Genomic DNA, 22947 nt, shown 5'->3' with positions numbered 1-22947 from the left:
CCTGGGATTTTTCTGTCTCGCTGTTGAACACCCTCCAGTGCCCAGGCCCTTTGGCCTGAGACACCGAGACTCGAGGGCTTCCTGGGCTTGCAGTAAGGGGAGTCAGTGGGGAACTGGAGAGAAGGGAATGAGACAGGAGTTTATCAATCTTTTCTGAAGCTGCTGTTACCGAAAACCTAGTGACCTGCATCCTGTGGGTGATCCCAGTGTCCTTAGGAGATAGATGAGTCATTGTGAGGCAAAAGCAGCAGCCTCGGCAGAGCGGAGTGATGAGCTGTTGAGTTCACCTCTCCCCTCCCAGTCCCTTGACTTGTATTTTGTCACTAGGAGGTGAATGCCAATACTTAGATCTGGATGGCAGAGCCCAGGGGCCTGTAAACACTAAGCCACAATCTGAGGTGCTTCTCCCATCACCACAGGCTGGGGGAACTCCATGGGGCTGGAGTGCGCCTGGCATACTCTCTCAAATCTATTTGCACCTTAAATTCTTCTCTCTCTGCTTTCAGGTGGAACTTGGTGCTCCAGGCTTCCCACCTCAGCTCCTGAGCTCTTTCATCAAACAGCAGCCACTGGTTATAGCCAGACTGGCTTCCTTCCTTGGTAGCTAGCATCTCACCGTCAAGATGGTGCTGCTGAGATGCAGGCCCAGACTGCTCAAGAGAGACACTGTGGCAGTTCCTTGTTACTTTCCATACCCCAGTGCAGGAAAAGCTGATGCTACCTGCTGTGGCCAATTGGGGCAGACAGCACTGGCCCAGGGATGCTAGCAAAGCCCAGTCAGTACTTGGTCACAGCTGGCACCAGTGCAGAGCAAACGGCCTGAGCTCCTAGCCCAGGCTATCCAGAGTGAATGCAGCTCTGCTCACCTTTTGGATTTCTCACCTTTCTTTCCTGTTTCTGGGACTCTGTGGCAGACAGGCCACTTAAGGACCAGGACTGGGCACAGCCAGCAGAGCCGGGGACTGCAGTGCTTTGGCAAGGTGCTTCCGCAGGCTGGTAGGGAAGCAGGCAGCCACTGGCCAAGACTCTGCTCTGAATCTACCTCCTCTAGCATTCAGCTCTACTATGTGATGGGACGTTAAAAATACCAAAACAGAAAGAGGGTTCAGAAAACAGCTGCACAAACCAGAACACCGATTCAGAATCTTTTCTCCCTGTTGAGTTTTTGCAAAATACTTTATTATTGATTTTTGCTTTTTTTCTCCCTTTCCCTCCCAGGAGAAGACATTTGGGTCTTGGCCTGAGTCAGGGGTGTTGAGCGATGATGCTCTGATATGAAGCTGTCACTCTAGAGCTCGGTCAGATGGAAGACACTATAGAACCAGGTTGGACAGATTTGGGGTCAGGGTTGGGGGCTGAGTTCTTTTGAGGACTGGTTGGAGTGGCAGCCAAATGCTGGTTGCTGACAAGGCAAGAGGAATTTCAGAGATCAAACATTGCCCTTTGAGGAAGGGAGAGGAGGTGAATGAACTCCCAGAGGAAGTGAGTGGCTTGTTGGGAGGAAGCTCAGTTCCAGAACTTACCTCAGTGCACTTGGGAGGGGTGGAGTCCTGAGCATTCCATGATTTCTGCTCCGGCCCCACCTATCCTAGGATGGGATGGGGTGGGATGGAGAGTGGGTTCAGTTTTCTTGTACTTTAGCCTGGCTGAACATGAACTCTGTGTTTACCTGGAAGTGGCAGGGGTGGGAAAGATTCTCATCTTTAGTTCTGGTGCCCAAAATCTTTGGTAGATGGAGGGTAACTGGGGTTCAGAAGACGTGGTGAAAGATATATTTCTGTAGTGTGGCAGAGATGTATTTTTCTAAAGTGTTTGCAGGGCATTCTTCCCTCTTACCTCAGATTATTTATATGTTGTTGATTGAAGGTTTTTTAAAATTGCTTTTAAACTTCTATTTCTCGGGTAAATTTTTTGGTGACATGATATATTTAACACCCTATTTATATACTCCTACCTCTTTTCATATAAATCTCTTACTAAGACTACTGACCAGAAAAGAACATTTTAAAATTAAAAGTCCTCTGTGTACTTTATCTAGTGAAGAGTAGATGAAATCCTGCACCGGGATAGCCTAAGTGTGTGATTCGAGCTTGGCAGAGTTAGCTGGAGATCACCCTGGCAATACCCACTCATAGCCATTTCAAAGATTCAGTTTACATGTATGTACAGTTTCCCATGAACTTGGCATTGCTTTGCAGGGTAAACAGCAACCAGGTAAGTTGCTCAACTATAGCCCAAGTAAGAACTGAAGGGGAGAATCCAGAACAGTCACTGCCACACCTAACAGTGACCACAGTGCCCTGGGGCTTCTGAGGCAGAGCCACCTATGGGAATCTGAGTCAGGGGATAACCAGGAGGTGACCCTGTCCGCCTTAATAGAGAAGCCAGCCGGGCACGGTGGCTCACGCCTGTCATCCCAGCACTTGAGGAGGCCAAGATAGGTGGATCACCTGAGGTCAGGAGTTTGAGACCAGCCTGGCCAACATGGTGAAACCCTGTCTCTACTAAAAATACAAAAAATTAGCAAGGTGTGGTGGCACGTGCCTGTAATCCCAGCTGCTTGGGAGGCTGAGGCACAAGAATCGCTTGAACCTGGGAGGGGGAGGTTTCAGTGAACCCAGATTGTGCCACTGCACTCCAGCCTGGGCAACAGAGTGAGACTCCATCTCAGAAAAAAAAAAAAAAGCAACACTGGACCTGACTGAATCAGCAAGTGAAAGATTGAGAGGGATCTTGTAGCAAAAAGCAAAAGTGGAGTCAGATTTTGGATTCATTGCGTGGTTCTCATACTTTTGCATACATCAGAATCACCTGAATGCTTTCTTATGCCCCAGGATGGGCCCTACCCCAGGTTACTGGTTCGGTAGCCCCGGGCAGGGACCAGAGAATTTGTGTTAACAAGAAGTCCCAGGGGACCCTGAAGTTTGCTGGTCTGGGGACCACATTTTTTTTTTTTTTTTTTTTTGGAGACGGAGTCTCGCTCTGTCGCCCAGGCTGGAGTGCAGTGGCGCGATCTCGGCTCACTGCAAGCTCCGCCTCCCGGGTTCACGCCATTCTCCTGCCTCAGCCTCTCCGAGTAGCTGGGACTACAGGCGCCCGCCACCACGCCCGGCTAATTTTTTGTATTTTTAGTAGAGACGGGGTTTCACCATGGTCTCGATTTCCTGACCTCGTGATCCGCCCGCCTCGGCCTCCCAAAGTGCTAGGGTTACAAGTGTGAGCCACCACGCCCAGCCCTGGGGACCACATTTTATAAACAGCTGGCTTTGACAATTAGAGAGCAGACATACAGAATCTGGTTAGTTCACTGACCCACTAGCTGCCTGTCTCCATAATCCTTAGAGTAGCCTTTAAGGCTCACACAGGCCAGCAGGAAGTTTCCTTCATCGGGAACATGTTAAATTTCCATTCAGATTCCCAAGAACTCGTTTTTAACTCAGTGGGCCTTAAGCCAGGCCTGGGTTATGGCCCAGCCCTTCAGTCTCAGCATCCTTAGGGGTTTCAGGTTTTCCTCTCCTGCTCATTCCATGTCACACACTTCAGCTGGGTCCTCTGGCACAAGTCAAGGAGTAGCCACAAGCCTGACGCTGACCCTAAGCTTCCTGGGGGCAGTGCTGTGGTTTAATCACACCCAATGCTAGGCTCTGGGCATAGAAAGCTTTTTTTTTTTTTTGAGACAGGGTGTCACTCTGTACCAGGCTGGACTGCAGTGGCGTGATCATGGCTCACTGTAGCCTTGACCTCCTGGGCTCAAGTGATCCTCTGACCTCAGCTTTCCAAGTAGCTGTGACCCCAGGCATGGACCACCACTCCTGACCAATTTTCTTTTGTATGTTTTATAAAGATGAGGCTTCCCCATGTTGCCCCGGCTGGTTCAAACTCCTGAGCACAAGTGATCCTCCCACCTTGACCTCCCAAAGTGCTAGGATTACAGGTGTGAGCCACTGTGCCCGGCCGAGAAAGCATTCCTTAAAGCTTTTTTGATTCCCAGGCATTCAGAACAAATTGGATTTAAAGGATAAAGATTAAAGGCCTTTGAAAATGAAGAGATCAGGGGAAAATGGTTCAGATGCAGAAACTTGTTAAAGGAGTAGCTGAGCTGAGAAGGGAAAGGCGTGGTGTTTGGGAGAAGTACGATCACAAGGTGGTGACTGAGAAAAACTCCCATTTTTCACTTTCTAGGTTGATGGGATTTCCTGGCTCTACCATGGTCACACAAGTGGGTCCCTTTAGGTCCTCCTGAGGATTATATTATCAGTCCAGCTCCTGGTGTTAATGCACATGATCACAGTAGTGCTTTTTCTTCTTTTCGTCAAAGAGACGGGGGTCTCAGTCTTGCTCAGGCTGGAGTGCAGTGACACAATCATAGTTCACTGTAACCTCTTAACTCCTGGACTCAAGCAGTCCTCTCGGCTTCCCAAAGCACTGGGATTACAGGTGTGAACCTGTCAAAATCAGTGGCTCATTTATAGAGCTCGATACAGCTGTAATCGAGAAGCAATGCTTTTGCTCTGAGAAACTCCAAAGCCAAATCAATCAAATAACTCAGCCTTAACAAGCATAACAAGAACACTGCCCCACCATGTGGTTCAGTAGGGAATATCTTGTGTGTGGAAACTACATTATCCTAACCCTTTCTCCCACAAATAAAGCAAGTTACACAGGAGAAGTCAGTACCACTGGCAATAAATTAATAGATATTGCCACCAGAGACTAGCCCTCTAGAGTGGAATATACAGGCATTTCTAAGAGCCAAGGTAGCTCACCTTGTAATGGACAGAGCAAAGCCACAATTATAGCGTTCCACCTAAAACCCACCCGAGGCTGCAGCCTGCTAAAGGGAAAAGACAGGTGACAATGATTAGACATCAAGCCCTTGTTAAAGAAAACCAGTTTATTTTAAAAAGCTCTAAATGCCCTGTGCTTGGTCCCTGGTCAGGGAGAGGTCTCAAGAGTTACTACCTGCACAGGGGCTGAAGGTACAGGGGGAAAGTCAGGTTTCAGTTGGTTGAGTCCTACCTTATCTGTTAGGCTTTTTCTAGAAAGTCTTGCTCTGTCACCCAGACTGGAGTGCAGTGGTGCGACCTCGGCTCACTGCAACCTCCACCTCCAGGTTCAAGCAGGTCTCCTGCCTCATCCTCCTGAGTAGCTGGGATTACAGGCACACACCACCATGCCCAGCTAATTTTTGTATTTTTAGTAGAGACAGGGTTTCGCCGTGTTGGCCAGGCTGGTCTCGAATTTCTGACCTCAAGCGATCCGCCTACCTCAGGCCTCTCAAAGTGCTGGGATTACAGGCATGAGCCACCATACCCAGCCCGTGTTAGGCATTTATAAGGAGATGGCAGCCCAGCTCCTGGTGATAAGAAAATGTAGACTCCCAAGATTCATGTTTTAACTTTCTTCATAAGTTAAGCAGAAGTCATTTGCTTCTGTCATGAATTCCAAGACTACAAAGTTTTAAGAGATGCTGGGATAGCATATGAGGCTTGAATTCTGTGTTGACAAGCCCACACACCTCGTTTCATTTAGTATCCAAGAGATAAACACCACCTCTTCTACTCCAGGACTGGCATCTCTGGGCTTTTCTGCCATAAGACCGAATCAGGCCAACTCGCCTTCCTCTAGGATTCACGTGGTGGGATGCCAGGCAGCGACACCCTTAGAGCAGGAAGTCTGACTGTAGACCCAGCTACATCCCAACCAGTGAGGGTCTGCATTGGGCACTTGGGCCTCCTCCTGAGGCAGGGGTCCAGGGTTCTGGTGCGATGCCCAAGGCAGGGCCACTTCTCAGCCCTAGCTCTGGGCCAGCACAGTGCCCCGGTTTGGCTGCACCAACTCACAAGCTCTTAGCTGGGGTTGTGGCAGGTGGGGCTCGGCTAGAAACAGGTTAGACAGTGTTGCTAATTCTTCAGCAAAGTCCTGGAATACATAGAAAGATGAGGGAAAAGGCAGCATGTAATAATTCTCAATGGCTTATCCTTTTTCACTAAAGACCACAACCTGGCTGGCGACATTATTTTTTCTCAACTGCTCTTCACACTGAAATGGACATGAAGCCTTGTCCGTTCGTGCTCTGGGAGGCTGAAGTTATGGCAGGGAGGCACAGGCTTGATCAGTTTTTGAGTACTACCGAGTGCATCGACTTCATCTTGAAATTATTAGTCCCATTAAAAGATGAATTATTTTGCCCCAAATCATAACAAAAAAAATTAGCTGATATTAAAATCCAGGTTATTCTAATTTAAAAAACCCACCTAATGGGCTGTGATGCTTTCCAACTAACTGCCTGCCTTTCGTCCATCTTCCCACTAACACAGTCCCTCATATAATAGCTACTCAAATCGGGACAATTTCAGGGTGGCCCTGAAGACTCTTGACAAAAATCCACTTAGTTTGGCCCCATCACTTGCTTCCTTTCAGGACAGATGGGATATGTAACACCTGTTCTCTCTCCAAGTAAGACAGGAGACTCCTTACCCCTGGCCACTGGGCCTGGTGGAGGCTGCCCAGGCAGGCCTCTATCTCCATCCGTCCCATCAGACCCTTCTCCACCAGCTCCCGGAGCAAGAATAGCAGCAAGTCCCACTGCAAAACACACCGAGGTCAGGGTTGCTAGGAGGACGGCAGAGTGACCCTGATGACACAGATTGAGATCTCAAAGGGCAGAGCTGCTGGGAAGAGACTTGAGATGGATAAATGGAGTCCATTTCTGTGTGGAATAGGAAGGGGAAATAAAGGAAGCAGAGTAGCTCATAGCTTGGGGCAACGGTGGTGGATGTTCAGAGTGTGACTGCAGAGGGCTGAGATGCCTTCTTGCTCCGTCTGACTCACCTCCCTTGGCCTTGTGTCTGCCAGAAGCCCCACATTTCTTGGGCTCAGCAGCAGCTGCAGCGGAACCGGCCCCTGAAAGTCTTCCTTCCACAAGGAAAGCAGCATGTGCAGAAGCCTTCGAGCCTGCCCTCTCTCCAGCCTGTACTGTGCCGGGGGCCCTAGGATAGGAATTTGATCTGCAACTGTGGAAAGAGGAAAGCCAAGCTTTAAAAGATGGGGGCAGGCCAGGTGCGGTGACTCACACCTGTAATCTCAACACTTTGGGAGGCTGAGGTGGGCAGATCATGAGGTCAGGGGTTCGAGACCAGTCTGGCCAACATAGTGAAACCCCATCTCTATTAAAAATACCAAAACTAGCCAGGCATGGTGGAAGGCAGAGGTTGCAGTTAGCTAAGATCGTGCCACTGCACTCCAGCCTGGGCAACAGAGCAAGATTCTGTCTCAAAAAAAAAAAAAAAAAAAAGATGGGGACAGAAGAGTTGTTTCTAATCTTGCTTGTACCCAACCCTGAGATTTGGGGGATCAGGCAAGAGAGGGATTTGATGGAAAGGAACCATACCGAGGAGGGAAGCTAACTCCACAGAGCACTTTGCCAGATGCTGCTCAGCAGGTGGACACAGGAACTGCAGTGGGCGGGGGGAAGAGAGACCATAGGTATCACCGTGCTTACTGCTGTGAGAACTGGCCCTGAGCCAATGTGGCTCTGGTCATCAGGTCTCACACAAGGACACAGAAAAAAGCAGCCCTCGGGTGGCAGATGCCACATCTCACCTGGCGGCAGCGCAGCGTCTGGCCCAGCTGGCCTAGGAGCTGTTCCAGATGCTCTGGGGAGACTCCCTCGTCAGGGTCCCGTGGCCCCACAGCCAAGGAGAGCACGTCCTGTGAAGAACAGGGGGAGACATCACCCTGTGCTGGGGGCCAGGATGCCACAGAGAATTCGGCTTGGGACAGGGATCAGCCAGTGGAGAGAGGCAGAAGAATGGGCCCCGGGGTATGGTGAGTGAAGCCAAGTTGCCCCTAGACCTGGGACTTGGGCAGGATAATACAGCCAGGGGAAGCAACCACGTGGACAACAAAAGAGGGAACAAATGGAGGTCAGCTGAGGGACAGCAGGCTGCCAGAGCATGGGAAACGCCACTCAACTTGGGACCAAACTGTAGCTAACCAACTCCCATAGGGCTTCTTATTCTTGAAGCATGTAAGGAAACCGGCCTATCAGATACCGTCTTAGTATCTTCTGTCTCTCAAGCCTCTCTGTTCGTCTTCTCTGGAGATCTGAACTTTCAATACAGAAATCCTCTGCATATTGACAACCAGTATCAAATGGCCACTAAGCCTCTTCCTCTCCCTCCTACTAATCTCCATTTTTAGTCATTGCACCTTATAGTCCCTATTCCAATCTCTATTCCTAGATCATTACCCTAGACCAGAACCAAACAGTAAATACTTTAGGCTTTGCAGGCCATAAAGTCTCTGTCCCAACTATGCAACTCTGCTGTTTAGTTGCACAAAAGCAGCCATAGACAGCTTGTACACATTAATATGGCTGCATTCCACTAAAACTTCACTCACAAAACAAGGGGCTGGCTCGCTTCAGTCCATGGGCTATTTCTTGACTCCTGCTCTAGACAGTCTTTGAATTTTAAAATAAAGTTAAGAGAACTGATGGTTTATTCTTACTGCCTATAACTAAACAAGCATCACCTCCCACATAGAACATTTCTGAAATTGTCTCCAATTACTGGGGCGACTGCCTCCTAGACTCATTTGCTATCAAGCTATTCACCACCCCACTCTCATCACCATCTGCATGATAAGCACTTAGTCAAAAAATGTCCTGTCTGCCCTTTTCCCCTTTTGGATGATTAAAAAGTCAGAGTGACAATTAGGAAAACCATTCAATTCAGCTCTGCCCTACCTAACCCCATTCAGTAATGAGTGAAACAGGGACTAGCTGGACAGCACAGACAGCTACATAAAAATCCTGGAGCTGATGTGAGAAAGGAAAAACCAGGAACAGAGCAGGGGGAGGGAGCAGGGAAGCCAAAGGGAGTAGGGTAGCCGTGTACTTTTATCTCGGAGATGAGGTGGGAGGGGAGGGGAGCATGGTGCTCACAGGCGCGGGAGCAGCCCCTCCGCTCCCCCCGGGCAGCAGGTTCAGGACCCTGGGCTCGAAGCGTGCGACTCACTGCTGCTTTCACCTCCCTCCTGATCAGTGCTGTGGGGCAGAGGGAGAATGGGAAAGGAATCACGGGAAGGCCCTGCACAGGCTCACCATGCTAACCCATGCCTTTTGCTGTTTCCTACTGGCTGTCAGTCCCATCTCCCGCAAAATGCCTCTGACTCTCTGCCAGTCCACTTTTTAAACACTTGATTCAGCCACTCCCCGCTCCAGGACCTTACCTGTGATGTTGGCTGACAGCCAAGCACAGGCTTTCTCTGTTGCAAGCCCTACAGCAATGTTCTCTGCACTGCTCAGAACCTGCGAACCAGAACTACAGAGTCAGGGGCTAGAGGAGGGCTGGGTGCAACAAGGGATGCCAGAGTCGAGCACTGACCCCGCCCCCACCACCCTCCCGCAGCCTCACACAGCTGTGTGTGCACACGACTACTCTGTGCACCTCCCCACAACCGCCTGGCCTGCTAGCTGCAGGCCTCCCTCACACGTACGGCTGCCGGGGTCTCCTCTGGAAGCAGCGCCCGCACAGCCCCAGGGCTCTTCCTTTGACAGAACCTAAAAGGAGACGGAGTCAGTGGTCTCTGGGTATTTCAGCCTGGCTGTAGAAGTAAATGTCCCGAGTGCACCAAGCCCCTGACCTGGGAGGCTGTACCTTGGAAGGAGGCACTGTTTGCCCTCCCACCCCACCCCAGGTGCCAGAGAAAAGAGAAGCCCAACTGCCAGCCCCATGGCATCACACACGGTCCCAAACCTAGGTTTGGCTTTTGTGCCACAGAAGGCCTACAGCCAGTGCAGGGCTTATAGGGGATGGGGGCGGGGAGAAGAAAAAAGGAGGCATGAAGAGAAAAAAGGGAAAAAAGAGTAAGTGTGAAGGAGGAAAGAAAGGACGGAGAAAGCCAAGAGGAGAGTGGATCAGATGGATCAGCGCTGCTTACTCCCGCCCCAGGGCCAATGCCTGGGCCCCGTGGGGGCACAGCTGGGAACACAACATCTCCAACAGCTGGGCTGGGTCTCCCCCTTCCTCTCCCTGTGTCACCAGCTGCTCTTGGAGAAGTGACTCTGCCTGGCGCACCAGATCTGCCACCAGTGTAGCCCTGCAGCAGGGACAGCAAGGTTGGGGGTGGTTGGAGGGTTAATCGGAAAGGGGCTGCAAATTTAAGGGAATTTGGTCAAATTTCCTTCAAAATGTGTCAGCCATTTCAGCCCCACACCCACCCTCTGGCTGACCTCAGTTTAGCAACTGAGGAAAAAGGGGAAAAAATGGTAGGGCAATGAGACCAGGATCCTTAACCCACTCTTACTTGATATGTTTGACACAGTTTGATCCAATTCTCTCTGCCACAAACTCTACAGTCCGGCGCAGGGAGGGCGGCTGGTTGTGGAAAAAGGCCTGAGCGAGCTGCGCCTGGGGGGAGGAGGGAGAGGCAGCAAGGCTTCCTCCAGCCTCCCCGCCCCCCACATTTCCCCCACGGCTGTCTCTGCCCTGCCCTTACCTGCAGCCCCTGGCTGGTCTGGGAAGGCTGGGCTCCCAGGCTGGTGGTAGTGGTGGGGGTGATTTTCCTCATGAAGCCCCCACTCCGTCCACTGCTGCCTGACACCCATGAAGCGAGCAGTTTCCGGAGCTCTCCTGCATCAGTGAAGTCCAAGTTCTCAGTTCCTGAACCCTCTCCCCTCCCTAAGTATCATGGACTTTATTTGTGGAGTCAAGAGGCTCAGATACCCAGGAATGACTATGAACGGAGCAATATCCAAGGGAGCTGGGCCAAGGGGGTGCCTTTTGGGTACTCATGGAGGGACAGACCAAGGACCGTCCAGGGAAGACGGGTGCTCACCGACGTAGGGGCAGCAGGTGTAGAGTAGCTGCTGGTCCACCACAGGCGCGTTGTCCTGGGGAGAACAGGCTGGTGTCGGCAGGCTGCCCCTCCCCCAGTGCACCCAGGAAGCAGGCAGTTGGCAGGGCATTTACAAGGGTTACACCTGCCCCTGGCTGGGCCTCCCCCAAGCAGCCCACTTCCTTTATTCCTGAGTTTCCCATGGCTCTGGCTGGACCCCAACACTCACCAAGCCATGCTCTGGGGCTACTGTGTCCACCTCAAAGGCGTCTGAGGGACCCTCTTCCAGAAAGAACAAGTCCTCAGGGACTGTGGGAATCTGGCAAGACAGTCACAATTCAGGTCAACTTCAGAGACCCCCACCCACCCCACCTCCCGCACGGTCCCAGGGTGTAGGTGCCAGCTTCAAAGCAGCCGCCTCTGAGATGATGGGAATCCCCAGGCCTTTCCTGAACCTTCGTCTTCCAGCCCTTGCCTCATTCGCATTCAGACATTTGCCCACTCCCCATCTCCAGCTGCAGAACCTCTCCCCAGTCTGGACCCTCACTCTGCCCACCTGGAAAAGCCAGCCCAGGACAGCAAGTAGCAGCAGCTTGTTCAGGAAACACATCTTCCCCACACTCTCCTGCGACAACACCAAGCTCCTGAAACATCAATGGGCAGTACATGGGTTTGAGCAGAAAGGGGAAGGGAACGGAGGGGACAAACGCTGTCACTGGGAACTGGCTTGCAAAAGCAGAACTAAAGGGACTGGGGCCATGTCGGCAAGCAGGATCCCCCCAGCCCCGCCTCCTGCATGGGGACTGTCTCAGCGGGGCCACCTCAGGAACAGCATGAGGCCAATGAAAGTGCAGATGATTTCCCACTGTACCTCAGGGGAGCCAATCCTGCCTCTCCCTGGGCTCAGTTATGGCCGGGGCACCACACACAGTGCAGACTGCTCGACCCTCTTTATTAATAGCGGGCTTGACCAATGTCCCCTGAGTCCCGAATCCTTTCATCAAGCCTTAGCCTCGTTCCACTCACCGGTGCAGGCGCAGCAGGAGAGTGAAGATGCCCCGGTAATATTCCAGCAAGGGAACAACATGGTCAGCAAAGGAGAGAAACTCCACCAGCCAGGGCACGGTGAGCACTGCCCGGCGGGCCTGCAGCCCTCGCTGCAGCAGAGTCCGCACATCCAGGACCGGAGGGACCTGGGAGGGCCAGAGCTCAGTCAGAAGGCAGGTCCCTAGGAAGGGCTGGGAGATGCCCTTTAACCTGCCTGGGTTCCAGAATAGCCAAGGAAACCAGTCAGCTTCAGTGCCTGGCGGTCCTCCCTGCTCCCTCCTCACCAGAATCCCCGCCCATTCACCTGGCTCCTGAGGGCCAAAATGGAGTCCTGAAGCTCACCGGTCGGGGGAGGTTCAGGCCCCCGGTATGGCAGGAAAGCCACAAAGCCCAGGAATTTAGCCAAAAGTCTCAGGCTAAGAAGCACCACAGCAAATTGCTTCCGCTCACCCTGCATGGAATCAAGGGAAGTAAAAGGTCCAAGCATGAAGCTTCCAGAACAATTCCCGATCTGTTATAAAGTTTTTCTTGAACATACTCCCTTCCCTCCTGGGTCAGACCCCATTATTTCCCTTGTTCTGTTTTCAGACCTGCCAGTCTACATCTGACTCCCCGTCTTCATCACTGGGCTCATGTTGGGGCAGGGCAAGGCCATTGAGCTCCCGGATCTTCAAGCTCAGACTGTCCATGAGATGCTGGTTAAACTGGAAGCTGAGAAGAAGGGGTGGGTGGGGCATAAGCACTGGAAGAGGTACAGGAAGAGCCATAATCGAGAAGGGGCACTCCAGAGGGAAGGGAGCAGCAGGACAGACAGGGAGGCCCAGGAGCAACGAAATCGCCCATGTGGGTGACAGAATGAGAAGTGCAATGAAGCCAGCAAGTTTGAGCTGGAAGGAGCCTATCTCCAGGCAAAGGAGACTGGAGAACGATTTACCCTTTTGGGAAGCCAAACCTTTCCTGGCCTCTGCCCCATTCCTTGCAAGACACAGGGGAGCCTACCTGCTGGCACTAAGGATGAAGTCCCTGAAGAAGCCTTGACAGCCTGGGAAGGTGGGGGGTGGGCAGGGCCCCCCACTGCTCTGAGGAGCCATAAGCCGTTCCTGTAGGCGCCACAACCGCCCCAGCTTGTCAGCTCCCAGCATACTCAACACATCTGGGGCCTCGCCCAAGACGGTGCCCCCAGCACCACCAGGGCTCTGACACATCTGGGGTGGAAGAGGAAGGAGAGAAATTAAAAAATCAGTAAGTGGGAGGGAAGGACTGAACAGAAAATAAGGAGAAAGTAATGAACATTTAAGGAATGCCAACTGTGTCAAGTGCTTTAGAAAGATTTTCTGAGATGTGAATTACAGTATTGTTTCACAGGTGAAGAAACTGAAACTCCAAGGTTAAGCATGTGCCTAGGGTCACTAGAGCTGGGATCGGAAACAAAGCTTGACTCCTTACTAAGCCTGGGCTCTTTCCCACAGCACAAATCAGAGGGAAGGCAGCAGCAGGCTGGGGGAGCTGCAGGGCCCGGGATGTGTCAGAGAGAGTGCCCTGGCTTTTCTTTGGCCACTGGAGTTTCAGCCACTCCGCGAGGAGAACTCTTGTTCAAATTCCAGCCCAGGACCTGCCAGGCTGTCCGCCCTATCCCAAAGTGCAGCCGTTACGTGGCTGCCTATGATACCTGCTGTTTAATGTGGATTAATCTCTTGCTGGGGCTGTTACCTGGAGTAGTTGTTTTTGGAAAAGCCGAACAAAGTGGCTGTGGCTGCAGGCTGCGGAGAGCTGACCCATCATGGCCCTGAGGAATAGAAGGTGGGAATGAAGCGTGTGGAAAGGAGGGAGAGGGAGAAAGATCTGAGAGAAGTAGCCAACCCCTGGACTTCCCAGCCCTTTACCAGGGACTTGAGCAGACTTCAGCCAGACCCAGCCTGCACAGAGACACTGAAGGCAAGGGACACTCCCTCAGCACCAAGGTCCTCCGAAGCTAGAGGTGCACTTAACCAAACAAGAAATCATGCCACCCCTCCCGTCTTCAGCCACACTAACGGGCGGCGGGTTTCATGAGCAATGTGAAGGGAGATGACTGGACTGAGGTTCGCGTTCTGAGCCCAGGCATCTACCTACACAGTGACCAGACTTGCCCAAACTAGAGGATGGGGAAGATGGAGGCTGGATGTGTCTAACCAGTGACTTGGGCAAAAAAAAAAAAAAAAAAAAAAAAAAACTCAAGCAACCTGGGTTAAGAGCTTTGGACTTTCTACGCAATTGCCATTACAGAACGAGGATAAGACACCTATGAGTGGAAGGAGCTGGAGAGACACATCCCTTTCGAGTAGAGGTAGAGTTATCAATAACTAAAGAAATTTCAGAGGATAGAAGAAAACAGCTAATGGCTGGAAGGAGCGGGGGAAAAGCCTTCCCTCCTCCCTCCTGCCACCAAGCAAGCACTGAGCTACTCATTGCCAGGCACAAGAAAGACGAGGTCTAGCACCCACCTGATTCTGCTGCCCAAACCCTTCTCAAAATCCCAGCCAGGCTCCTCATGGTGATCTTCCCACTCTCGCAGCACCTCATAAAACACATCCCTGACGCATAAGAACGCCTGATCAGCCGAGGCACTCACTCCCACCAGTGCCTTCCCGCCCCGGAAGAACTGAGGACAGGACTATCCATAGCCCACCCACCACTTTTTTTTTTTCTTGGAGATGGAGTCTTGCTCTCGTCACCCAGGCTGGAGTGCAATGACGCGATCTCGGCTCACTGCAACCTCCGCCCCCCCTGGGTTCAAGCGATTCTCCTGCCTCAGCCTCCGGAGTAGCCGGGATTACAAGTGCCTGCCACCACACCTGGCTAATTTTTGTATTTTTAGTAGAGACGGAGTTTCACCATGTTGGCCAAGCTGGTCTCAAGAACTCTTGACCTCAGGTGATCCGCCCCTCAGCCTCCCAAAGTGCTGGGATTACAGGCGTGGGCCACCGAACCTGGCCAGCAGCCCCATTTTTTAATTTCTCCAGAATTCTCTACATGATGACAGTAGTGCTACAGACCAGCAGCACACTACAGGCTTCATGTACTTCTGTGGGTAGTGACAGTTCATCCTGGCACACTCTGGCCTGAGAACCCTGAGGCTAAAACCATACACCTGTGAGATGGCTGGCTAAGCGCCAGGGTTCACAGGTGCACAAGTGAATTAAGTCAGGTGGTCCCTATGATGGCCGGCAGGAAGGACCTGGGGGGACTAACCCACCACCTGTTAGTGCCAAACTCCTAATTTCTATGAAACCAAACCGCTGCCTATTCCAGAAAAATGTCATCTCATTCCCTCCCCAAAAAGTCCCTTTTCTTATCACCTCTGTTTCTTAAAAGTATGAAAGGCTCGGTCACTGGAGAAGTTGGCACGATTGTCAGTCTCTGGCTGAAAGGAGACAGCCTGAGCAGAGGGAGGCATCGCCAGAGAGACCTAAAATACAGCAGGAACGTTAGGAATCGCAGGGTCATGCTGAGAAAACTTCTCCCTCTTATTCTTGCCCAGAGTTAGCTCACATTACACTTAAGTGTCGTCAGCAGGGTTGCCTGAATTTATGAAAGCTAGGAAGGGTTAGGTCCAGGCTAGTGGGCAACTAAGCTGGGGTCACTACCTTGGCAACACTGCCCTCATAGGCAGCTCGAAGGCGGCCTTGCAGAGCTGGTGAGAAGCACAGCAGCCGCTCATTCTCAGCCAGCAGCTTCAAGGTCCCTTTGTCCAGGTTGGAAAGAACCCTGCAGGGACAAGAGCACCTATGACTGAGACCGGAACACAGACTGCAAGTAGGAAGCCAGCACCTCCACACCACAGAGGATCTCTAAGGCATGGCGCAGGTATACAAGCCCAGATATGTACTGCAAGGTCATGGGCCAAGGATCAGAGATAATGAAAGTAAAGGGGAGGATATGAGACTTTACAGAGCAAGGACCAAGACAGCAGGACAGGAACATTACCCAGAAACCCAAAGTTCAGCTGCCAAGACCACAGGGGTCCATTTCTTTTTCTTTTTTTTTTTTTGAGACGGGGGTCTCTGTCACCCAGGCTGGGCTGCAGTGGCATGATCTCACTACAGCCTGGACCTCCCAGGCTCAGGCGATCCTCCCACCTCAGCCTCCTAAGTAGCTGGGATTATAGGCGCACTCCACCACACTCGGCCTTTTTTTGTTTGTTTGTTTTGTTTTGTTTTGTTTTGTTAGAGATGGGATTTTGTCATGTTGCCCAGGCTGGTCTCAAACTCCTGGGCTTAAGTCACTGTCCTGCCTCGGCCTCTCAAAGTGGTGGGAATGCAGGCATTAGCCACCACACCTGGCCCCATCTCATTCTTTTAGGGACTACATTCATAGCCTTAACACAAAATTAAAGATTACAGGTAGGAGGAGGTCCAGGACCACTGCCCCTGTGTTAAGCACCAACATATATCCCAAGCAGCCAGAGAGCTAAGCAGATGATGAGAATGAGGCCCAAATGTCTCAGCCAGGGAAACTCACTGAAAGTGACACTCCAAAACCTGCACTGCAAAGAAGACACAATCGTGGATGCTTTGGAACAGTGGACTTTCCAGGGAATCTAAAAGGACAGTACCAAGCTGTCAGTTAACAATGGTCCCGTTTCTAGACCCCATGTCTCAAAAGGAGGCTTGTTCACTGACCTAGGACAGCTGGACTTAGTTCAGTGTCACTGTCCTTGGCAGTCACCATCCTCCGGGCAGTGAGGAGCTGAAAGACGAAGAAAAGCTCCAAGAAGAGGTTTGGTACCAGGTTCTCTAGATAGATACAAAAAGAAATCCCATGGTATGGGCACCATTTGGAGCCAAGGCTCAGTTCCAGGTACCTTATCAATTCTCTTACCCAGCAGTTCTACAAGTATCTCCACTCCAGCTCCCTCTGCTCTCACTCACCAGCAATGCACGAGGAGTAAACAAGGGCTACCAGCTCCAGGCGCTGGCGGGAAGACACTCTGGCAGGGTCCGCAGGTTCATCTGTGAGGCTTCCTGTTCGGCTGGGGAGGGGCGACCCCAATTCTGGGGTGGGACAGGTGGGGGTAGGTGACTGCTGCAGCTGCTTAGAGCTATGGAATAAAGAAATTTCATGAGCAGTCAGCTTGGCTTCCCTGCCACGGCTACACTCAGGTCCCTCCAGAGAAAATACCAACAGCCCAGGAGACAAACCCAGAGTCCCCAAGAGGGAAATCAATTTCAGGGAAAACCCCTGAAGATCCCCCATAGCGAGGAAGCCGACATCCCCAGGAGCGGCCAGGCCATACCGCTCCTTCCTGAGCATCTCTCGCTCCTCTTGCAGACTTCTGCACCCTGGGGGAAGGCCAAGGCCCCAAGGGCTAGTGTCCAGGGCTGAGGGTTGGGAACTGGGGACACAGCTGATTGGGGGTGAGGTGAAGCAGGTCTTGGGCTTGGAGAGTGACCGCTCTTCGCTCACCGGAGTTGGGTTGATCCGGCGAGAAGGCTTCGTCCTGCTGAGAGTAGCCACAGGTTTTTCTCAAATTCCTATCTTCAAACATCTCCCCTCCTCCACCGCAACAGCTAAACCTCTTGCAAAAAAAAAAAAAAAAAACCACCAAAACCCTCACCATCACCCCCAGCCTTCTACCCATCCTGGCGCTCTACTGCGGAGCGCCAAGCCCGAATGACTGACTCCCCAGAGCCTTCGTGGTACCCATCTCCTGCATGAGAGCTGAGTCTCACCCTGTAGGGCCGGGGGGAACCGAGCCTACGGGAGGGAACTCCTCCAGGTTGCTGAGGTTTGGCGGATCATACAGCGTGAGGCTGGGGCGGCTGGGGCTGCCAGAGCCCCTAAGCCTCCGGCCCCCGGCTCCGGGCAGGCTCTCCCCGCTGACCCCCTCCTCCAGGCCGCGGCCTCCACGCTCGCGGACCGGCCCCGGGCCCCGCCTCCTGCCCCCGCGGCGGGCCAGAGGGGCCTCGGCAGCGGCGCTCAGGGCCTCGGTCGGAGGGAAAAGCTGGCTGCGCGCCCCGCGGCTGCCCCGCGGCGGGCCTCCCGGCCTCCCTGGCAAGGCTGCCGAGGCGCCCGGGGCTTTGGCGGGGGTCGGGGGCCCCTGCGGGAGGACGCGGCTGCTCTGCTCCCTCAGGAAGTTCAACAGGAACGGTACGAATTCTTTCCGCAGGGGCCGGAGTGAGCTCAGCACGGCCGCCTCCCCGGCGTTATCCTAGGGCAGAAGCACAGGTGGAGGGGCGAGAAGGTCAGCCGCCGGCCCGGGGGCCGTGAGCAGCCGGGGCCGTAGGGCGCGCCTCGGGTGGGCGGCCCGGGCAGCGGCGCCCAGTTGGAGTGCACTCGGCCCGGCTGGCAGCCAGGCGCCCTAAAGGAAGGGGACTGGAGGGCTGGACTCCGCTGCGGGAACCGGCTTCGAGTCAGACCTGGGGGCGTGTCAGCGCTGTTACCTCCGAACCCTGGGTGCTGCGCGCGATCCACCGCACGACGGCTGCGACCGACACCTCTTCTCGCAGCAGCGACTCCAAAACGGCCGCCATCCCGGTCGGGGCGCTCTGGGGCGACTGCGCAGGCGCCGGCGCGCCGCGGGCGGCCAGGGAGGGGCGGGGCCGGCGGCGGGAAACGACCGTTGGGTCGCGGGACGGGGAGGGACCGGGCTGGCGGGGCGGGGCGGAGCCGGCTACTGCCCAGACCCACGGTCAAGGCCTCGTTAGGTCCTCAGCCCCGGCCGACAGGCCGGTTGTTAGGAGGTGGAGTGTGGATCACAGCGCCTGGGGAGGCCCACCTTGGCTGCCCGCCCTGGAGCGACCTGAAGGGAGGGATTCGAGCTGGGAGTGGGGCTGCCGCGGGTCGGACGCCCCACTGGGGAGACCAAGGACCCGGGAGAGAGGTAGAGGGGAACGGAGACAGCCACCAGTTTCTATCTTCCGCTCTAAGCACATTTCTTTCACGAGTTTAAGTTTCCTAGATCCAACTGGCACCACCCCAGAGAAATTATAAAGTTAATCTAATCTTTCATTTTGACTTTGTTTTTCTCAAAGGCCGATTTTTCAATCCCTTGGCCGAGCAGTACCCATCGGCTTTTCAGCGCTCACCATCAACTGATTGACCATTTAGGAAAGAATTATTTCTAGGAGGTTCTTAATAATCCCCAAGCCACAACCCTTAAAGTGCCTCGGGCCACCCTGCACACAGAATTGCTTGTATGTAGCTTTATTTACTTAAGTGGGTTCACATGAGGTTGATATTTCAACTACTTTGCAGTTTAGATGTCAGTAAGCATATCATGATTAGCTTCTGGGAGCTTGAGGTTTGTTTGTTTGTTTGTTTGTTTGTTTGTTTGTTTGTTTGTTTTTTGAGACAGGGTCTTGCTCTGTTGCCCAGGCTGGGCCCAGGCTGGAGTGCAGTGGCGTGAGCACGGCTCACTGCAGCCTTGGCCTCCTGGGCTCAAGCAACCCTCTCGACTCAGACACCCTAGGGCTATAGCCCAGCTAATGTTTTGGCGGGGAGGGGCCGGCAGATCCAAAGTGCTGGGATTATAGGCGTGGGCCACCATGCTCGGCCTGAGTAATTTCTTAATCTCCTTTATTTTGAGATGGAGTCTCTCTCTGTCGCCCCCGGGCTGGAATGCAGTTGGAGGCAGAGGTGGGCGGATCACGAGGTCAAGAGATGGAGACCATCCTTGCCAACATGGTGAAACCGTGTCTCTACTAAAAATAACAGAACTAACTGGGCGTGGTGGCACGCGCCTGTGGTCCCAGCTACTCGGGAGGCTGAGGCAAGAGAATCACTTGAACCTGGAAGGTGGAGGTTGCAGTGAGCCAAGATCACACCACTGCACTCCAGCCTGGGTGACAGAGAGAGACTCTATCTCAAAAACAAAACAAAACAAAAAAACCTGAAAGAGCATTTTGGAGGTTGCTGCTTAGTGAGAAATCAAGCAAGGGAATCCAGGCAGAGAAAAACAGATGGCACGAACATTCCAGGTCAAACCAAACCAGGAGGGGTGAGGCAGTGCCATTGTGAATGCCTCCTGAGAGTTCCTCTGGTTCAAAGGAAGGTTACAGGCGGAAGGATGAGGGTGGGAGTGCAGGAATCTCTCTAGTGGTAGAAGGGGTATTTCCTATGGAGAAGGAAAAAGTACCTCCAGCCAGACAGAATAATGGACTAAAAAGGAGCTTTTAATATTTTAATTTTATTACAGGAAAACATCTCCTAACATCCTTGCACCCTGGTTTTCACCTGCAGGGACACTTAACACCTAGCTTCTATTCAGTCCTGGGCTGCTTTTTCTAGGGAACTTCTAGATGTGGTACTGCATTTACAGTAACACTGTCTGCTCCCCGTTGATCTTGTAACATCTGGTGTATTCAATAACTTTATTAAATTAGAAAAATAGTATTTTCCACTTTTGAAATCCAGACCATCACACAAATAGAACGAGATTTTGCATGCGGAATGAATATTTTATTACTAGGTTATAAAAATAAAATACAAAATAATTTTAAAACAGAACTTAAAACACTGTACAAAGCTTTAATATGATACAAATGGGAAAATTAAATAAATAATTACACTTTTATGTACAGGTGGCCTATACAAAAGCACTCCATGTTTCTGCCGATACTCTGTCCTTGGTTGCCTGAGCAAAACTGTATAAAGGGAGCTGCTTGGAGGGGAAAGGAACACAATAAAACGCCTCTGGAGGTATTTCAAAGAGTAGTTTCTCATCTCTCTGATTTCAGGAAGAGGAGAAGAGAGGGAGAGAAAAGTGGAATTATTAAAGTCATCTAACTCATTGGTCTTGCTCAACAAGAAAGAATTCTGGTTTGTGTCTGAATCTGATTTAACAGCTGCCAATAGCTCATTACTTCTAAGATGTATATCTAATTCAAAACTAGATGCTCCCCCCTCCCTCTTTTTTCCCTAAAAGCTGGGAACTTGTAAGTAAATGGCCTAGTGAAATAGACACTGGCTATTTTAGAAAAAGGGTCAGAAGGTGGACCAGGAACTATGTATCAGGGAGAAGTAAGCGAGGCTCAAGCCCAGGCCATCTAGGCTGTGTTTATTCAGTCCACCCAATCCAATGTCAAAGTCCCAAGTGGGCCAGTGTTACCTTTATCTTCCCATCTTTGTATTTCTGAAAGCTTTTTCACCTCAGTGGACTACTTTGTCTGATGAACAGTTCAAAGAGAAGATTGTTTTGGAAAAAGTCCCAAGGGCTTTCCCCTTTCTGGGTAGCTCCCTATAAGTCAAATTCAAGTTCTGGTAGCCTTGTTTACCCCTTGTAGGCGAGTGATGAATGCCCACACAGAGCCCAGATGTGGTGAAATGCTGGGCATGGATTCCTCAGGATTTAAACTGCATATTATTAGAGAAAAAGAGCATCATATGGCAAGGGTAGTCTATATAAAAACTTGGTTTACTCAATGTTTTTAATTAGGCAAGTGAACACTCATGTACATAATATTAAATAATATTAAACTAATAAAAAGAGGTAAAATTCCTATCCATTGTTATTGTAAAATTATGTCATCAGCAAATTCTACAGTCACATGGGCTCAAAGATCTGCCTCATCCAATCTTGTTCCCTAGGTCAAGGAACCCAGAGCCAGGGTACCTGGGAGGCATGGTCAGCATCACCAGTGTACACACATTCTGTGCCCATACTACCACTAACGCTTCCAGCTGAAGAGGAGGCAGAAAACCGTTACGTTGCACAGGGCCATAAAAGGAAAGGCTTCACTACTTTTACATGTTACCTTAAGACCAAAGATCCAGCAAAGTCTAAGGAAATATGCTAATCATTACTGTTACTTTTTTGCTATTCAGTGTCTTGAGATTGTGTGGAAATTCAAGTGACCTGATCTTGTCACATACTTTAATTTTCTGATCCAAATTTGCTGAAAGGGAATAATTAAACATCAAGCTTAAATATTTTTTTAAGTAGGAGCAGACAATCACAAATGAATTAGAAGACGTCTTAATGGGCACAGACTTTATTTTTTTCTTTTTTTTTTTTTTTGAGATGGAGTGTCGCTCTGTCGCCCAGGCTGGAGTGCAGTGATGCGATCTTGGCTCACTGTAATCTTCTGCCTCCCAGGTTCAAGCGATTCTCCTGCCTCAGCCTTCTGAGTAGCTGGGACTACAGGCGCCCGCCACCATGCCTGGCTAATTTTTTGTATTTTCAGTAGAGATGGAGTTTCACCCTGTGAGCCAGGATGGTCTCGATCTCCTCACCTCGTGATCTGCCCGCCTCGGCCTCCCAAAGTGCTGGAATTACAGGTGTGAGCCACTGCGCCTGGCCTTGTTTTACTTTTTAAAATTTCTGTGAGCTGCTCTAGAAAACTAAAGGACCAAAACTTTACTGTCATAATTCCATGTTCAGTCAGGGATTTCTCAGAATTGAGGTGTGCAGCATCCAGATTCCCCTTTATGTGGATAGGGATCCCTGTGCCATGTCTTGGACTTACCTAAGAACTATAGGAATTCTCTATGTACCTCCTACAGTTTTTCTAGCAGTGTTGGGCAATGGATTCTGAAGGTTCCTGAGACTTTGTTAAATTTCTCATAATTCCCAGAGGGAAGGCCAAAATATTGAGAATACTCAATGATAGGATGAGTTTCCATTCTACTTTCTTATCCTCAAGGCACACACCAGAGTTCTACATGAGGACAGGGAAGTAGGATGTCCCACACCCTCTGAGGGTTTTCATGCATTAATACCGCCATATGGGCTGATGGTTGGAACTGCCTTTAGTTCTCTAAGTAAAGGTCTAAAAATGCACCTGTGGTTTCTGAACTTGGGTATATGCTGATACATAAGGACTACCATAGAAGTTACATGCCTTAATCCTGTAATCCTTTTGTGTGGTATCATTCTGCTAATATACTGTCCACAGAGCCAAACCCCAAGTTACACAGTGCAACAGCACTTGTCAACCACTCCATCTCCTCACTGACACAGGTGCTAAAGTACCTCTCCCCTGAGGCAAAGTCCCGACACATCTGTGGTAAGTGCACATAAACAGAAATGGGCAGATTTTGAAAGTGAATGCAAACAACTTAATTCCAAAATACATA

At 51.3% G+C, this 22947-nt stretch overlaps 2 protein-coding genes across 9 annotated transcripts in view; one reads left to right on the top strand and one right to left on the bottom strand.

Annotated features, from left to right (window-relative positions):
* The window catches only part of STARD9 (StAR related lipid transfer domain containing 9), a 149491-nt gene extending 146680 nt beyond the window's left edge, over nt 1-2811 (top strand). For 2 of the 3 annotated variants that reach the window (XM_058427310.1, XM_058427311.1), the window contains exon 33: nt 507-1187. In XM_058427310.1, coding sequence (XP_058283293.1) covers nt 507-608 — 102 coding nt within the window. In that variant the 3' untranslated portion in view covers nt 609-1187. Of the gene's footprint in view, nt 1-506 lie in introns of all 3 variants that reach the window. The other variant, XM_032176011.2, reaches the window with a different exon arrangement.
* A 1984-nt stretch (nt 2812-4795) lies between these two features.
* CDAN1 (codanin 1) lies at nt 4796-18444 on the bottom strand. Of its 6 annotated transcripts, none has more exons than XM_032176071.2 (28): nt 18315-18444; nt 17604-18082; nt 17168-17374; nt 16803-16972; nt 16554-16667; nt 16393-16471; nt 15519-15639; nt 15231-15340; nt 14376-14465; nt 13603-13678; nt 12892-13097; nt 12483-12603; nt 12197-12343; nt 11872-12038; nt 11402-11489; nt 11075-11164; nt 10846-10900; nt 10507-10640; nt 10315-10418; nt 9949-10107; nt 9505-9568; nt 9238-9316; nt 8904-9052; nt 7606-7713; nt 7394-7457; nt 6835-7016; nt 6481-6588; nt 4796-5922 (listed from the first exon to the last, which is right to left on the bottom strand). In XM_032176071.2, exons 1-28 carry the CDS (start codon nt 18402-18404, stop codon nt 5797-5799), a joined length of 3687 nt encoding a protein of 1228 aa, XP_032031962.1. In that variant the 5' UTR covers nt 18405-18444; the 3' UTR covers nt 4796-5796. The 6 variants fall into 6 exon arrangements, with proteins under 6 accessions (XP_032031962.1, XP_032031960.1, XP_032031958.1 ...); XM_032176069.2 differs by having other exon boundaries at nt 17168-17371; nt 18315-18430; XM_032176067.2 differs by having other exon boundaries at nt 18291-18429.
* Between the last annotated feature and the right edge of the window lie 4503 nt (nt 18445-22947).

The sequence above is a fragment of the Hylobates moloch genome, unplaced genomic scaffold (assembly GCF_009828535.3).
Source record: "Hylobates moloch isolate HMO894 unplaced genomic scaffold, HMol_V3 SCAFFOLD_14, whole genome shotgun sequence".
NCBI classification, from domain to species: Eukaryota; Metazoa; Chordata; class Mammalia; order Primates; family Hylobatidae; genus Hylobates; species Hylobates moloch.
Note: the sequence above shows the minus strand (reverse complement) of the source record. Positions and strands in the feature narration are given on the sequence as shown.

Bases quoted from the DNA above. Each gene is read 5' to 3' on its own strand.
- CDAN1 (XM_032176067.2), bottom strand. From the start codon at position 18,404: ATGGCGGCCGTTTTGGAGTCGCTGCTGCGAGAAGAGGTGTCGGTCGCA. The intron at 18,083-18,290 runs GTCTGACTCGAA...CTTCTGCCCTAG, and splicing joins CAGCGCTGACACGCCCCCAG to GATAACGCCGGGGAGGCGGC. The intron at 12,344-12,482 runs GTCTGAAAACAG...GATTCCATGCAG, and splicing joins AGTCAGATGTAGACTGGCAG to GGTGAGCGGAAGCAATTTGC.